General features: G+C 41.2%; 1 protein-coding gene across 1 annotated transcript; it reads right to left on the reverse strand.

Moving 5' to 3' along the window:
• Positions 1-778: 778 nt before the first annotated feature.
• Positions 779-14,308, reverse strand: kcnk4a (potassium channel, subfamily K, member 4a). Its single transcript, XM_085297228.1, has 7 exons — positions 13,239-14,308; positions 11,738-12,015; positions 5,941-6,058; positions 5,351-5,511; positions 4,302-4,488; positions 3,373-3,509; positions 779-3,279 (listed from the first exon to the last, which is right to left on the reverse strand). The coding sequence occupies exons 2-7, from the start codon at positions 11,924-11,926 to the stop codon at positions 2,206-2,208; spliced, it is 1,866 nt and encodes a 621-aa protein (XP_085153354.1). The 5' UTR covers positions 11,927-12,015; positions 13,239-14,308; the 3' UTR covers positions 779-2,205.
• Positions 14,309-17,038: the final 2,730 nt, after the last annotated feature.

Consider the following 17,038-nt stretch of genomic DNA (forward strand, 5'->3'; position numbering starts at 1 on the left):
AACGTGTGCTGAATATAATATAATGAACCTTTAGAGATTTACAGACAAGAAATTAACATATATTATGTAAGCGAATGAGAGCGCAGTCCATATGTAATGCAGTGTTTAAAAAACACAGTCCTTCGTAAATTAAATTGGACGCTCATATTGATCATGACCAAAGTTTAAAATAATGAGGTCAGTGTATTTACTGTAGAACTAACTCTGTAAAACCTCATTCTCAGTTTTCTTCTGCTCTCTGTTTTGTATGACATCATTGAGAGCATCTCAGGCACACAGCTCGTGGTGTGAACACGGAAGCCCCACCCACCCGATATTCAAACCTTTTGTTTGTGAGCTGCGGTCAATCAGAAGAAAGTCGTCTTAAAGGAAGATGAACTAAAACTGATTTGTTTCAGACGGTGGATGAACTGAGGGTTCTGCACCAAAGCACAGTTTAAAATCGATAAGATAATTTTAATCTGTGAATTATATGAAGCTCTTCTAACAGATTCCAAGAATAAAAATATGGATCTTTTTTTTTTCTGCACTTCTACTTTACGGCACGCCCATAGATCACCTGCCTGACATATGTACAGAGGCTGTGTCCTCACTGCTGTAGCCTGGGTGGTGATTCTGCCTAGAGCCATGTGCTGCGTATCATCTCACCATCCTGTCACTACCTAAAAAAGCCAGGATGGAAAAAATTTACTTCTAATATCCACGGTGATAATAAGAATGAAAAACTGGGTATATATCACCGTATGAGCAATGTAGGCACTGCACAATGTAAAGGCAATCTGTAGAGTTTATCTCTTTCGCTTTCAGACACCAAAACACACTCTGGGTCCCTGTGAGGCTTTTAGTGTTAAACCACTAAGTGTTTTATTAATACATGTTCTAATTTGCATATTTGTGATTAATAAAGTAGAAGACCCAAGTGTAAAAAGTTTAGTGACATTAAAAGTGAAAGAAAACTCCACAGTTACAGGATAAAGACTTAATGTCTGGTAACAGTGTGTAATAAAGGTCTCTTTAATGCGTCACTGTAAGATACATCTGAGATATCAACTGGCAAAAAAATGGGACATGAAAGGTTATTACACAGGATATAAAACTTGTTATTGTTCAGAAAAAGAATTAAACCTAAAAACTGTAGCTGTTAAGTGGAAAAGTGGACACAAGCAGAATATTACCAACAGTGATTTAAGGACACTTGATTGCAAAGTTGGTACGCAGCACAAACTTAACTTAAATAACTTTGGTGTGACTGTATCAGGTTTAATCATCTGATTTTCTTTTATAACCCTTTTTAAACACAAAATAGTCAGAAGATCCTTTAGTAGTCACTTTCCATCATCCCTAAAACGACTGACAACTTAAGGACCTGAATGACAGCACACCATGGTGCAATGGTGCAGTTCTGATGAAGAGTAATGGCCCTGCCGTGCTCTGAATCGGATGCGCTGTTGTTGTGGTTTTGGTTTTCCACCCACGGCAGGGTTTTCACCCGGGAATTTTCGTGGTGGTAAGCCACCCAGATCCTGGCGCATCTTGTCTTTTGATCAATTTAGTTAGCACATGACGACCTCACACACTTTAAATACATGTCGTTTACTGTTCAAAACACATCCCCGGATGTCTTTCCCTTTTAAGGCTGCATTTCATAAAAAGATTTTTTTCTTATGTTAACGGAAGTGGTCTTTTTTCAGGCGAGGCAGCTGACAGCTTCTGTAAATTGCTGTGTGTAAACCCTGCACTGAATTTAAAGCTTATAGTCGCTCCTCAAAAGTTAGCCTCACAAAGCCAGATTAAATCTCAGATTTAATGTCAAGTCAGTGCCGAGAATCCACTGAGCTCAGCAGCTCAAAACAAAGCAGATAATTATGTTTAATGACATCTTGGTAATGATGTGACTCACTCAGTCCCGAACCTTGTTTATGAGAGGAGCGGTCCACTTAAAGTTGCACGATTAGCCTCACTGAAAGGCAGATTTATCTCTTTGTCAGAGCGTCCTGGAAACTCAAACCCATCTTATATCGTTTTAGTCACACAAAAGAAACAAAGCAATATTGGTGAGGTGGTTTTGTGAGGCTAACTATAAACACCAAAAAAAAGAAAAGAAAAAAACCCCAGAACAACAGCTGCATTCATGAGGCGTGTTTCTTCTAGCTAGCAGCAGTGTAGAACCACAGCTGTGATGTCGGCTGCCACATCTGGTTTTTGTCAGAGTGCAGGAGCTGCATCTGTCTGGTTCTCAGGTAGAGACAGGTCTGAAAGAGAGGATGCTGGAGGTGGTGTTGGAGGATGGGATGGTGGCTGCATGTCACTGCTGGGCCTCCTCACCTGCAGCGAGCTCCACCTGTGTGATAGCTGTCTCCTCATGCTCTTCTTCTTAGGCTTTCGGGGCCGTCTCCTCTTCTCCTCGCCCGTGGACTGGGGGCGGTCGCTCAGGGTGTCTGAGGACTCGTCAATGTACGCCAAGTTCTCGCCGAAGAAGTCGAGCAGCTGGCAGCTTGGTGAGGGGGCTGTGGTGATGTCAGGGGAGGGAAGGAGGACTTCGGGTAGGGATGTGGGCACAGGGGAAGAGCGAGAAGAAGGACTAGGGTCAGGTGCCTGATTGTGGCTATTGTTTGGTGCAGATTCATAGTTCTCTGCTGGAATCAGTTCATCTTTCCTCTCTGATGTGTCCATATGTGCGAGTCTTACTGATCCCTCCTCCATGCTGCCGATGGTTTGGCACGGCTGGAACTTGTGGGGTGCCATGTAGGAGAAGGAGACTGAGGAGCCATCTGACCTGGAGTCGAATGCAGACTCTGATCCGGAGAGTGACCCTTCCTGCATACGTGCCCCTACAACATCCAGCTGTGAACCGGAGCGGGTTACGGGGACGGAGAATGAGCGGGACAGGTGGTGAGGAAATGACCTGCCCTGCCCTTGCAGAACCCCAGCAGGGTCAGCCCTGTACCCTGCTGCTGATATGGGGACCGTTCCCCCTCCAGCTGCACTCACCTGTGCCTTTGAGTTAGTTCCCCTCACCCCGGACGAATTGTCCTGCAGTTCACTCATGGAGCTCGACAGGCCAGCCCAGTGACTTGACAGATGTCCATTCTCAGGTCCCCCTCGCACCCAGTATCCCAGTGTACCCTGGGCTCCCCGGCGGATGCGTCGGCGCTCGCTACGTTTCCAGCGCCGCCGCTGCAGGAGGAAGGGGTCATTAAATTCCAGAGGATTTGGGATGCGGAAATCCTTGGACATGCTCTGCGTCCAGTCTGTTGCGTGGGCCCTCAGCTCCTCCATCTGACAGGGACACAGGTTAACATTAGCTTTACAACATAGAAGAACTGACACAAGTTTAGGTGTCTCTCAGATAACATTTCTGGAGTCTCCCACCTCAGCACGAGTCCTTTTAGACAGCACCCTCAGCCAGTTGCCTATCATGGTGAGGATGGAGGCAAAGTAGGCAAGACCAAACACGATCCACAACAACACCAGAAGCTTGAAGAAGCTGTTGTCTTCAGTACCTCCAACTCCATGCAGAGAAAGTTGATTTAATTTTTAATGTGATGTTCCAGTGAACCTCACAGAACAGAAATGACAGAAAGAGGCAGTCCTGTACAAAGTTGACCATTCATCATTAATTAAACCTCAGCGGGGGGGAGACTACAGCTGTAACTTTGTGGGTGGATAGATAAACCTCGTTTTTGGGTTATTTGTATATAAATGTCATATAAATTGTGAGTGAGTGATATGTTCAGGCTGTTTGACCTCTGACAGAAACAGACCACAACCCAAATATATGCAGTTTATCATGAGAATAACGAAGAAAAGAGCAGAAAAACAATTCATATTTGTGTTAATTAGAGGTTTCATATAAAAGGGCACGGAGGTGCCTAGGTCGCGGCGTTCTGAAGTTATTGCATTCACATTTTTTTCAGAAAACTTGCCCTGTTATTCAAATTTGTTCCGTCAATACAACTATGATATCAATTTGAAATGCCTACATCATCTAACTTGAGGTATCGCATTCACAAACTTGGGTGTCCACACCGCCCAGGTGACGAGAATACCCCATCAGACTTTCAAGGCAGAGGGCTAAAAAGCACTCCCTCAGCAGAGGATCACACTTACAGACTGTCATTTGGAAAAGGATCTGTGAAAATGCCCATAACACCACCATTAAACTGAAACACTGAACATAATCTGCTCTAGACCAGGTTACATGTTCAGCGTATGTTGCTACAACTTCACCAGGTAAAAAAACGAACAACCATCAACTTGTTGTCCATATTGATTAAAATGTGTGTGTGTTTGGTCTGTACCTGGTACATAGTCTCCAAAGCCAACAGTGGTAAGCGTGATGACCACAAAATAGAGCGACTCCAAGAACTTCCAGTTTTCCACTTTCTGAAACACGACTGTCGGCACAGCGAGGAAGATCAGACAGCCAATTAGGATGGAGAGAACTGCTGAGGTGACACGCACAGTCGTGGGCCTGACCTTGCGTTTCTATCAGAGAGAAAGATAGAAGCCAATACAGATGCAGAATAAATCAAGATCAACACAGCTATACATGTAACAAAAAAGTGCAAGAATTAAACTAGATTAAACCAAAAAGGAAAAAGAATTGTCTGGATTCAGGCTGAATGTTGAGATTTGTCAGCTTTTTATTGGTCCACACTGGCATCTTCATCACATGTCTGCATCTCAGGATTATTTTCTTTCTTTATACTAAAGTCATGGACTGAAGATGTAACAGTGGGGCAGCTTTAATACCCATCTGTTTGAAAAGTCCTGAAAGAATAAACAAGTACAACATGACTTGACTATGGTGACCATGATACTCTTGAATAAGGCTGCTGTCCGGTTGCTCTAAGCTGTGGCTAAAGTGCTGATTCAGCTGATCTGACTCTAATGCGGGTTTTATATGAAAATTCACTTACAAAGACAGTTTTTGTGATTTTTATTTTATTTTTTGTGGAGAAATAAGGTTCCAAGAACAGCTTTATTTAGTAGTTCAGCTTTTCTGGTAGGACTCTGCAGCCCAACTGACAAACATAATCTCTGCCTGGGTTCCCTGCCTAGTCGGACATGTACAAAGCAGCTCATTTAGGAGCTGCCAAAATCAGATGCCCAAACTGGCTCCTTTCGATGTTAAGGACTCTATTCTGAGCTTCTACCAAGTGACCAAGCTCTTCACTTTATCTGTAAGGCTGAGTCCAGACATTTGGTTCTTGCATGGTTCTAACTTGCAACTTAGAGAGAACCAAACAGTTTACTGCGTAGAGCACTGATAAGAAGTCTGTGCCTTGTAGGTTTAAAGCTGTTTACTCCTAAGTTTTGGCTGATGGGCAGGACAGACCATTCTCACCAGGAAGAGGGTCTCAATCTTGGCCACAGCTCTCCGCAGCACCGTGCCCATGTGGTCGCCCACTCCAGCGAGAAGTATGCCAAACATGGGGATGCCAACCAAAGCGTAGCACACGCAGAACAACTGGCCGTAAGGCGTCCGAGGTGAGAGGTTCCCAAAGCCTGTTTGAAGGATTAATCAAAAAGACATGACGCTAGTTATAAAAGCTGACATGCACAAACAATTTAAAGAGGGACCTTGTGTAATTATTTTAATTAGTAGGGCGTATTAGAAAATATTCATCAGCTGTGACTCTACAATTCATGAATACTTTGTTGACCAGAAAAATAAAGCTACAGTTTGATCACATTTTAAGTAGCGTGTCTTTGAAACAAGGACATAAATAAGCTCTAGTGTGACATTTATCAAGCCATAAAAACACCTGCAGGCTAAATCCTTGCAAATTTAGATACCAAACTACATTTAAATGCTTCAGTGAAAATAATGCAGGTAACACTTTCTCAGAAAAGAGAATCTCAACAGTGCATCAGGTGGATCATTTTGTCACTCAGAGAGCAATGTTTCCCCTGCAGGTGAGCTCTGTCACTTACCTATGGTGGTGATGATGGTGCCACAGAAGAAGCAGGCAGACGCGATGTCCCAGCGAGTGGTCAAGTTGGCAGGAACTCTGCTCACATTCAGGCCTGCCTCGACTGCAGACATCAAACCCTGAAGGAATTTAATTTTTCATCCAAGTTTTATCTATTTGTTCATTTTATTTACTCACATTATGGGTGTATTTATAATGCATGGACCTCGTAGCGTACATAAAGAACGATATTAAGTAAAATCTGGAAAATAAAAGCAGCACGTGGTAAACAGTAGGAACTTAAAGAGAATATCTCTGTGCTACAGAATACCTTGGCCTGAGAGGTGTGTGTGTGTGTGTGTGTGTATATATATATATATATATATATATATATATATTTATTTATTTATTTATTTATTTATTTATTAGGGGTGCAACGATACTCGTATCGATATTGAACCGTTCGATACAGTGCTTTCGGTTCGGTACGCATATGTATCGAACAATACAAATTTTTTAATTTATTTTATCAACTTTCCTTCTGACAATGCTGTCTGTGTTGAGCGCAGGGCAAGCTAGCGAGACAGAAGTTAAGCAAATTGAACCTCCCCCACCCTCATTCAGATCTGGCGTTTGGAACTATTTTGGTTTTCATGTGACGTATGACCCTGAAGGTAAGCGCGTCATGGACTAAAGTAAAACAGTATGTTGGATGTGCCATGCAATGCTCAATTACATGGGTGGGAACTAGTGTGTTAGCGCAGTTAGCTCGTTAACGTGTTGGCCGTCCAGCCCCACGCACAGGGCAATCCGAGCGTTAACGAAGATTTGCCGTGTTGTGGCGTTAACGTCATTTCAACAAGATTAACGCTGACAGCACTAGTGGGAACACAACGAATATGACTGCACATTTACTCCGACAGCATCCTAGTGCAAAGACAAGTGGAAGCCGACAAAAACAACAAGCACGCATGGTACAAACTTTACCCGAGTCATTTAGACAGCCGTTAGCACATGATTCTCCTTATGGGGACCTGATATGTTTAATATGCTGCTGAGAATATAGCCCAGAAGAAGCGGATAGTATAGCTTTTATTTTGGAAAGAGCCATTTCTCTGTAATAAACTCTTTTCCAAAGATGAGTGATTCCTCAATCAGATTTTTTTTTTATTATTTTGTTGTTTCAGCAACATTAAATTTAAAAACTGTACTTTTGAGTTAAAATATATATTTATAATTTTAATAAATGACAAATTAAAAAGGCATGAACATTTTTTTTGTATCGAAAAAACCGTGACACCAAAGTGTCACCAAAGTATCAAACCGAACCGTGAATTTTGTGTATCGTTGCACCCCTAATCTCTCTCTCTCTCTCTCTCATTCATATATATATTCATATATATATATATATATATATATATATATATATATATATTAGGGGTGCAACGATATTCGTATCGATATTGAACCGTTCGATACAGTGCTTTCGGTTCGGTACGCGTATGTATCGAACAATACAACATTTGTAATTTATTTTATCAACTTTCCTTCAGACGATGCTGTCTGTGTGGAGCGCTCAGTGAATCTGCGTTCGACTACTCCGCCTAGGCTGCACTGTCGAGCGCAGATCCACTGAGCGCTCCACACAGACAGCATAGTCAGAAGGAAGAGCGCAGGGCACCTCCCCCACCCTCATTCAGATCTGGCGTTTGGAATTATTTTGGTTTTCATGTGACGTATGACCCTGAAGGTAAGCGAGTCACGGACTAAAGTAAAACAGTATGTTGGATGTGCCATGCAATGCTCAATTACATGGGTGGGAACTAGTGTGTTAGCGCAGTTAGCTCGTTAACGTGTTGGCCGTCTAGCTCCATGCACGGGGCGATCGGCGGTAGCTCGTTAACGGAGATTTGCCATGTTGTGGTGTTAAGGTCATTTCAACGAGATTAACCTGAAAGCACTAGTGGGAACACAACGAATATGACTGCACATTTACGCAGACATCATCCTAGTGCAAAGACCAAAACAACAAGCATGCTACTAACTTTAGCCGAGTCATTTAGACAGCTGTTAGCACATGATTCTCCTTATGCTGCTGAGAATATAACCCAGAAGAAGCGGATAGTATAGCTTTTATTTTGGAAAGAGACATTTCTCTGTAATAAACTCTCTTTTCCAAAGATGCATGATTCCTCAATCAGATACAGGGCTTGCAATATCGCTAGCCTGACGTCCTGGGGCTAGCGATTTTTTCAGTCGGGCTACCAAAATCTATCTCTTCCCTGCCCGTCGGGCTATTGTAAGAAGGAAAAATATATGTCAATGCTTTTGCATTCTTTCAGAAATGTAGCTGGGTAATTATGTCATTGGCATCGGTGAGCCACTGTCAATATGTGACATATTGAAATCGCGTTTGAATTTGCGCTTGTTTTTTTGCTTTCACTTTGCAATCGTGCGAACTGTGTATAGAGAGCGACAGCACTGATCTGTGAGTGATGATAATTTGTGCACCAATTCCTCTGACATCGTCTTATTAATCGTTAGCTTACTATGCAAACATGACAAGTGAAATCTCCCGCAGCTTAAACATGTGAGAGGTTGATCGCGCAGAGAATCGCTGAGCTTATGTGAGTGCGTGTGTGTGTAAAAGCAGCAGGATTTATATTTGACTACGATGACCTGGATGACTGAGAACCTTCACAGACAGATATATATTTTAGTTCTGCTGAGCCAAATAAGACAGGTCAGGGTGAAGAAGTGACAGCCAAAGAAAAGCTTACCACAAAACGGAGAAGTTATGACAAATCAGACTATAAGGCAAAAAGAAAGTGCAGCTTTATGGTTTCATGGACAAAAGAATTTCTGTGGCTGCAATATGACAAACTAAATAACCAGGGCTGCACATAAGTGGTCCGCAGGTGCGCATTCGCTGTCAAAATAAAAAACACGCACAAGGGTTAGGGTTAAATTTAAAAACTGTACTTTTGAGTTAAAATATATATTTATAATTTTAATAAATGACAAATTAAAAAGGCATGAACATTTTTTTTGTATCGAAAAAACATCGAACCGTGACACCAAAGTATCGAACCGAACCGTGAATTTTGTGTATCGTTGCACCCCTAATATTATTTATATATATATATATATATATATATATATATATATATATATATATATATATATATATATAAAAACATGACATTAACGCCATAATAAGGCAAATCTCCGCGGATGGCCCCGTGCGTGGGGCTGGATGGCGTCAACACCTTAACGAGCTAACTGGCTAACGCACTAGTTCCCACCAATTGAGGATTGCGTGGCACATCCGACATACTGTTTTACTTTTGTCCATGAGGCGCTTACCATCAGGGTCATGCTTCACATGAAAACCGAGATAGTTCCAAATAGGGCTGGGCCATATTATACCGGTCACGGTAATACCGGTATAATGTTAGGCAACGATAGGAAAATGAAATATCGCGATAGAATGGGAGTAAAACGCGCATGCGCAGTGCCTTTGTTTTCATACGCACATGGCCGATTGTTGAGTGAAACAGATGATCCAGAATTGGTTTGTAAAAATGGTGCAACTTCCGTGATGTGGAACTGGTTTGGTGTTTGTCCATCAGATACACAACAAAGCACATTTTTTTGCAGAACATGCAAGCAGCCGTTGTTATTGTCATATTTGTCGGACTAAGATGCTCTTAAATCTGGGAGTAATCTGGGTCCTAAACTCCGTATTCTTCAGGTCAAACAACACTGCAGCATCACTTAGAGTTAAAAACTGTCTAAATTCTTTCATCTTTAATAAAACGATCAGCATTTCTGCTTTACCAGGTGTAACTATAAAGTTTAACTTCCAGGCATCCATGAAAACAAAAGTTATTACATTTAACGGAGTTAGAAGTTAGCAGGAAGCTAGCGGAAGTTAGCTCGCTAGTTTCGCTAGTTACCTAAGCATGATATTGCATGTTCTGACTGAGAGATTTCTGAAAAAAATCAAACGTACAGCTCTGCTATCACTTCCAACATAAATGAAGACAGGAAACTAAACAGCAGCGACGTTTGCAGGGTTACTGAAGTTGGGCTAGCTGGTATATAATGATGTGCTACGTGATCGCTAGCGACACAGCTATGTTAGCATAACATAAACAGTGAAGCTGGAGGACGAACACTAACACTTTTCCACTTATAAAAGTTAACGTGAAGGTTCTTCATGGTTAGAGACAAATGCAATCGCATGGCAGGATGCTGTAAACGGACCAAACTTCAGTCAGGAGAACAACTGAGATAATCCATCCACAATACGAGGTTAGTCATTAATATACTGCAGCAACATGGGAATAGAGCAGCTGCCAGAGAATTCAACATTAATGAATCAATGGTACAGAAGTGGAGGAAGCAAGAAGAATGAGTTTAATAAAGTTTGATTTATCTGACTGCTTTGTTTCGCTTAATGTGCCTTATAATCCCGTGCACCTTATGGTCCGAAAAATGCGTAATGCACACTGCAGTTTAATGTTGCAAAGCACCTCTTTTTAACTTCAGTGGATATTATACATGTTATGCTCAGGATATGTCAGCCCATTTCTACTGGAAATGCCTTTTGGTTAAACTTTCAGCAAGGAATTTGCATTTGCACTGTTACATTTTTATAAAGCTTTAATGTACATAAAAACCAGCTTCTTGTTTAAGTGAAAATAAATGGAAGGTTGTCTTTTTGCGCTAGTAATGTTGTGGAGTTGTATTTTGTCTCGCATCAATTATATCGTCGGTTATATCGTTATCGCAAATTTTCAAATATATATCGTGATAAATATTTTTGGCCATATCGCCCTGCTCTAGTTCCAAACGCCAGATCTGAATGAGGGTGGTGGAGGTTCAATTTCGGGTAGCGTTGAGGCAGTTCTGTCTCGCTAGCTTGCGCTCTGCTCAGTGGATCTGCGCTCGACAGTGCAGCCTAGGCGGAGTAGTCACGCAGATCCACTGAGCGCTCAACACAGACAGCATCGTCAGAAGAAAAGTTGATAAAATAAAAAATTTTGTATTGTTCGATACATATGCATACCGAACCGAAAGCACTGTATCAAACGGTTCAATATCGATAGAGTATTGTTGCACCCCATATATCCTGCTGTTCAAACCTTCTGTTTCCCTTCTGTCCAAGGGACAGCCAATCAGAAAAAAGATCGTTAAAAGGACGTGTTTCAACACCTTGTTTAATGTGAGATTAAGAAAAATACATGTAGTCTGGAGGATTATGTTCCACTCGAATTCAGACTTTGTGAAGCTCAATTTCAAATTAAAACATTCAAGTTACAAAAGCCCATCTGGTTTGAGCGATAATGTTACTACAGCAATTTGGTTATTTACATTTACATTCAGCATCTTTAATTTGCTGTTAATCTAATACAGACTGGAAGCTTCGGCCTTCTGACGGCACACTTCTAAATATTTACTCACTAATGTTATACAGTGTGCACTTTAAAACAGCTCAACTGTGCTGACATAACTTCATTTAGATGGAAACAAATCGAGTAAGCCTAAAAAATATAAATACTTCAGTGCTACTTACTTTGACCACCTATCCCACACAGGTGATATGACCCCAGATATTTCTGTTTTGTTTTTTCCTATTTCCGTTTTTCCTAATTCCGTTGTGTTTTGTGAGCTTTTGCAGCATTTTTCTTATTGCTGGTGTTTACTTAAGTTGCAGTCCATTTGGCCTCTCAGGGCCACCGTAAATAAACCATATTTTAAAGCTGCTTCAGAGTGTGAGTGGGATAATAGTGACGTACTGTGTCCACTGATACCTGTACAAGCTCGTGAAAGTCCGACTCGGTGACGCAGTAGTTTTTCATGAGGAATTCTTTCTTGGTTTCAAGCAGCTTTTCATGTGCCAAGGTCTCTGTGGGCTTTTCCAGGGTGACAAAAACAAACGCTCCCATCACCAGGTACAACATGACTCCCACCAGCAGGGTGGTGAGGGTAGTGCACCGCATTTTCTCCCCGCCTTTCTCCCTGCCCCTCCAGGGTTAAAGGGTCTCAGCTCACAGGTCCAGATCTGGTTGGGATCTCAGTCAGGATACAACTGGCCATAAACAGGAAGTTCCTTTAGAGAGGTGCTACATGTGCAAGCACGGAAATATCTTTTATAAAAAAAAATAAAAAAAAAAGCACCACAAGTGTTCTTGGAAGGCATCTGTGCATCAGGCCCAAACCTGAGAGTCACTGACACCAAACGTGACAAACTACTAACATGGTGGAAAATAATGACAAGCACTTTAATTTAGTGAGACTTTCATGGCTTGATTAGTATGACTGTTATTAGACAGGTGATTGAGTGAATCCAGGTTGTAAAGTGTTTACTCTTACAGTTGGCACACAGTGTGGATGTTTCAGAGCTGTTGCACAAAACGTTTTCTGCATTAAAGGTGGGTCCTTAAGCCACACTGCATGTACACTGAGCGACTCGCTGGTCTTTTAATTAACATTCAACTAGTCCAGCTTGTCCAAAAGCAGAGCTGTCACTGATGCGATAGCTATTGTAAGAGGTATACGTGACAAACAAGCCGTCCTCTTTCAAGTTTACAGTGTTATAAGACTTCAGATGTTCGTGTCGGTGGGTACTTCCCAACGTTATACAAGATTTTATCACAAAATTGTTCTTTAAAAGCTTTTTGCATGAAACAGACTGGATTTTTGTTTTTTTTTGCCCTCGTTTCTCAAGCCCTCAGGTAAGATTAAAAGGTGAGGCACAAAAGAGCATTCATGATGTTGCACTTTGAGAAATAGCATGCAATCTGTTACAAGGCCAGCTGATGAAAATGACACACCATAGACCAACATTTACTTGCCAATTGATTCTGGATTTTTTTTTTCAGCATACATGTAAAAAGTAAATGAGATAAATATAAATATAAGCCCTAATTTCAAGTCACAGAGATGCCTGTCCAGCTGTTTCCTCAGGTTACACTGAGGAAAGAGGCAGGTAAAATCAGTAGACTGACAACTTTGCTTAGACAAAGATCATTTCCACTGACGCAGTGTGAGATGTTACTGACGTTGGGACTTGTTTAACTTGGAGTGTGACAAGAGACACTCGTAAAAACAAACCATATCTTAAACCCAAATCGAGATGTGGTTCTTTGAAATGGAAAAAAGGTGCTGCGCTTTAAGAAATGCATCCAGCGTGATCATAGTCTAATACAGCAACAGCGATACTATCCTATTGAAAGGAGCTATTCAAAATGCTTTCTGTAGTCTCCATGATAATGAATGTTTTATAATTGAGAAAAATAAAGAAGACAGTACCTTAACTCACTGGAGTCAGGAGCTCATCCCATGTTAAAACTCTAGAAATCAGCTGATAGAGAAATATCGAAACTCCTTCTTTTTCTTCCTCTTCTGCTCGCTCTGCGATGCCTCCAACGTCAGGGTTCAGGAACGGATGATTGCGTGTCCATTTCCTTCCCCTTCAAGCCATTTGAACACTTTCAGGTGCACAGAAGTACAGACTAGTTCAGGTCAAAAACAATCAAGTATCTAAAGTGTAAATCTATCAGAGTAGTTCCAAACTGGCGTATCTCCTCAATTCTTTTTCAGCAGGGTATGGGTGGCATTAAATAAATGTTCTCATTGCAGGGTGTTTGTCATAATATCTGGAAAAAACTGACACACACCAGGCCACCCTGCCAGTGGGTGCACAAATGATTACACTTTGCCAGAACTCCAAACATACATCTTGACATTAATCGAAAACATGGTTAGGTCTTATCTTCATTTGGCTACTTTGAACCGTGTTTACCTTTGAGTCGGATACCCAGAAAAACAGGACTGGGATTTAGGAGCTTCATGCTTTGGGTCGACTGGCCCCGGTCGTCTCCACGTGGACCTTGACAGTGTTCTGAGATTTCCCAGAGTTTGGCCAACTGTTAGCATTCTGCGCTAATGGACTGCTGGCTTTGGTTTGTGTGGACAGTCTAAATCTCTGTCCGTGGCGTCAGCACTGGCAGATTATTAGTTATCACAGTCTAAACCTACACAGGCATATTTTTATATTTTGCTAAGATGTGAAGGGAGGGCGACGGAGAAAGAGACTGCATGCGTCTGACAGACTGTGATCTAATCCCAAGTTAAACAATGCTGCAGGTGGGGTAATAAATCATACACAGAGCTGTTTGGAAAGAGGCACAAAGCTGGAACAAGATGTGTACATGCTGTTCTTCGGTTTGCATGTAAGGCAGGTGTATAAAAGAAATCCAACCCAGGAATGTCAAACTTACTTCACATCATTGGCCACATACAGCTCACTTTGATGTGAAGTGGGTTGAACCACTTAAACTACATGGTAAACATGTAAAGTTATAGAAAAGGTTTTAGTGCTTAATTGCTGTACTGTAAGTATAATTTAGAATATAAGGTTTTCATGAATTAATTTCCTTGTACTTTGGTGTTGTATGGATGGCAATGCGGGGTCTTAAGCAATAGGAAAAGCTGTAAAACTTAAAATATAGTTAAAAAGTTCAAAATCCATGCACTCCACATTTTCTAAGCTGTCCAGTATTGGAGTCATTGCCATTTGACATTATGTTTGACACCCCTAGTCTAACCAAACAGGGTTAAACTAAAGTACTGGTCCTCAAACTCTACTCAAAAATGCTGTCTCTCACCAACAATAAAAATAATCCAAATACTTCCAATTTAAAAATGCTGTTATAGCATGACCTTGCCCACTACTGAGCCCACAGGTTCACAGCTTTAAGAAACAAGGCACTACAGAATGTGATTGGTCATGACTTCGGCTTTGTCCTGCAGATCCTCTTTTAACAGCTACAAATTCTCGCTTTATATCTTTCTCCACTCAAACACATTTAGTTAACTTTGGAGGTTTGAGCTCCAGTTTGCAGGATAATCTACGTGCATCTTTTTCTGTGTGCTCCACCTGAATCTCAGTTTAACACATAGCAAGGATTTTGAGAGTTTAGAAAACAGGGTGCAGTATGAAACTTACAAATCCAAGACGTAAACTAGAAACTTTTAGTGAAGCTGGAGACCTCTGTCACACTATAAAATGAGCAACACTTTGCACCGTAAAAATATTCAAGTATAAATTCTCATCATCAAGTAGTTCATAAAGAAACCTCTTACTGGAGTTTCTGAGACTAAGTATTAATAGTCCTAAAATAAGTCTATTTGGTTTTTTAAGGATTCGTAACGGTTTGTCAGGGTCAGGAGTTGTATCTCTCAAGAGTTTAACCGATCCAAAACATTAATAACATCACACTGTACAAAAACATGCCATCCATTTCTTTGTTTGAAAGACTTCAGGGTGTTTATTCATAGTTTGTTTAACATAAAATATGAGTGTTTATTCACTGATGCTATCACTGCTTTAGTTTGTCACACAGAAGAGTTGCCACTTTGGAAAGCTTTTTTTAAGAAAACATATATATAAGGGAAAAAAATCCAGATTTTGTGATCACTGGGTTGTATTAAAATAACTACAGCAGCGGAGTCTGTAAAACCCTAAAAAAGGACACAGCAAAGATGATGCTAACAAGACACTGGGGCTTTGGTGACTGTATTATTTGTACTGCATGAAATTAATACAAAAAAGGACAATCTATCAACACAAGTATCTGCCACAGCTGGAGAAACAAAGATGTTTTCTCACCCATAAACCTGAATCAGCCTCCAGAGATGAATAGGATTGTCTGTGGGTAAGACTGTAGTATCTGCTAAAGAATTTACAGTGTGAGGAGAATATAAAGCTCCTTTAGATGTAATTACCCCCCTAAAGAATTTCCCTTTTTTAAAGTGAGCCAACACTGACGTCAGAAGGAGATCACAGGGTACGACTCTGGTTTCATGCTCTGGGAAAAAAATTATCCACAGAAATAATGACAGGACTGTTTGGGGCTAGAGAAGCGGCATTAAAAAAAAGATAAACTCCCTGACATTTTGCTTTGAGGCAACAAATCTAAGAAAGAATATTTCCAATGAAATGCTTAGCAAACAGTGTAAACGCACATGCAGGAACACTGATGCATAAATCTCAAGAGTGACTTTTGCTGTTAAATTACTATTGTGTCTGTAGTGTCAGCGTTTAGACCACATAAGCTGGAGCAGGAGGACTGATCATCTCTTTTTAAAATCAGTGTGACAGTCTATACATGTAAACCAACTTTTAAACCACACACTAAATGACAAACCTAAAATCAACAGACCAGTCTCTCCTCAAAAAGCACTAACATTATAGCTCACAGTTCGTCCCCTGAAAGACACTGCTGCACATCTTACCTTCAGTTTGGAGAAATGTTGCTGTCCAAGTTCATGCAGCACAAGTTGTTTCACTTCAGCACTGAAGGAGCTGTGTGTGTGTGTGTGTGTGTATGTGTGTGTGTTGTGAGAAGGCACTTGTGCATGTGTGTTTTCTCCTTGGAAGGTGTTTCCCCATTCTCGTGACTCTACATCACTCTGACAGAGGACAGCAGATTGTATGAGGAGGAGGAGGAGAAGGGGAAGATAAAGGGGCAAGGCGTGAGAGTGGATGAGGAGTCTATTACAGTGCTACGAGTGTGATTAAGTGCCGTCAGCGCAGAGGAAGAGCAGAGGGCCCGGAGTTTCCTGAGCTGGATCTGGGTGGGGGCGGGGAGGTTCGGCTCTCTGATTCCTTCATCTCGCCATTCTCCGTCTTTTTAAGAAGCAAAGAGACACTTGTTTCTTCACAGTCAGTTACTGCAGACACAGTTTTTCATTCACTAGGGGCAGAATTGCATCATTAAACAACACAGGCTCTAAAGTTGGAAAAGAATAACTCTTCAGTTCAAGTGTTTGATTCAAGTCTGCTTCTTGTATGCTTTCAGCACCTTGTCAACAACACATTCGTGACTGAAAGGCAAAGGGAGAGGACTTTGGTAATTGCGGAAATACTTATGTGATTTAACCAAGATATTCCACTTAAAAAACACTTTGAGGCTCTCTTCATTGGACCGTGGCACTCATTTAGACTTAATTGTAGGCAAGCAGTAAAAACAAAAATATTCTCTCACACAGCTAACTAAACAGACCTTGAAATACAAAGCACACAGCCCAACATAGCGCTCAGAGAG

This window comes from Mchenga conophoros, linkage group LG2 (genome assembly GCF_057382185.1).
Source record: "Mchenga conophoros isolate Kocher_MC1m ecotype Shallow Benthic linkage group LG2, M_conophoros_male_GT1.1, whole genome shotgun sequence".
Lineage (NCBI taxonomy): Eukaryota > Metazoa > Chordata > Actinopteri > Cichliformes > Cichlidae > Mchenga > Mchenga conophoros.

Coding starts and splice junctions, on each gene's coding strand:
- kcnk4a (XM_085297228.1), bottom strand. CDS start 11,926: ATGCGGTGCACTACCCTCACCACCCTGCTGGTGGGAGTCATGTTGTAC. Junction 5,512..5,940: donor CACCATCATCACCACCATAG/GTAAGTGACAGA, acceptor TCCTTCAAACAG/GCTTTGGGAACCTCTCACCT. Junction 4,489..5,350: donor AGATTGAGACCCTCTTCCTG/GTGAGAATGGTC, acceptor TCTCTCTGATAG/AAACGCAAGGTCAGGCCCAC.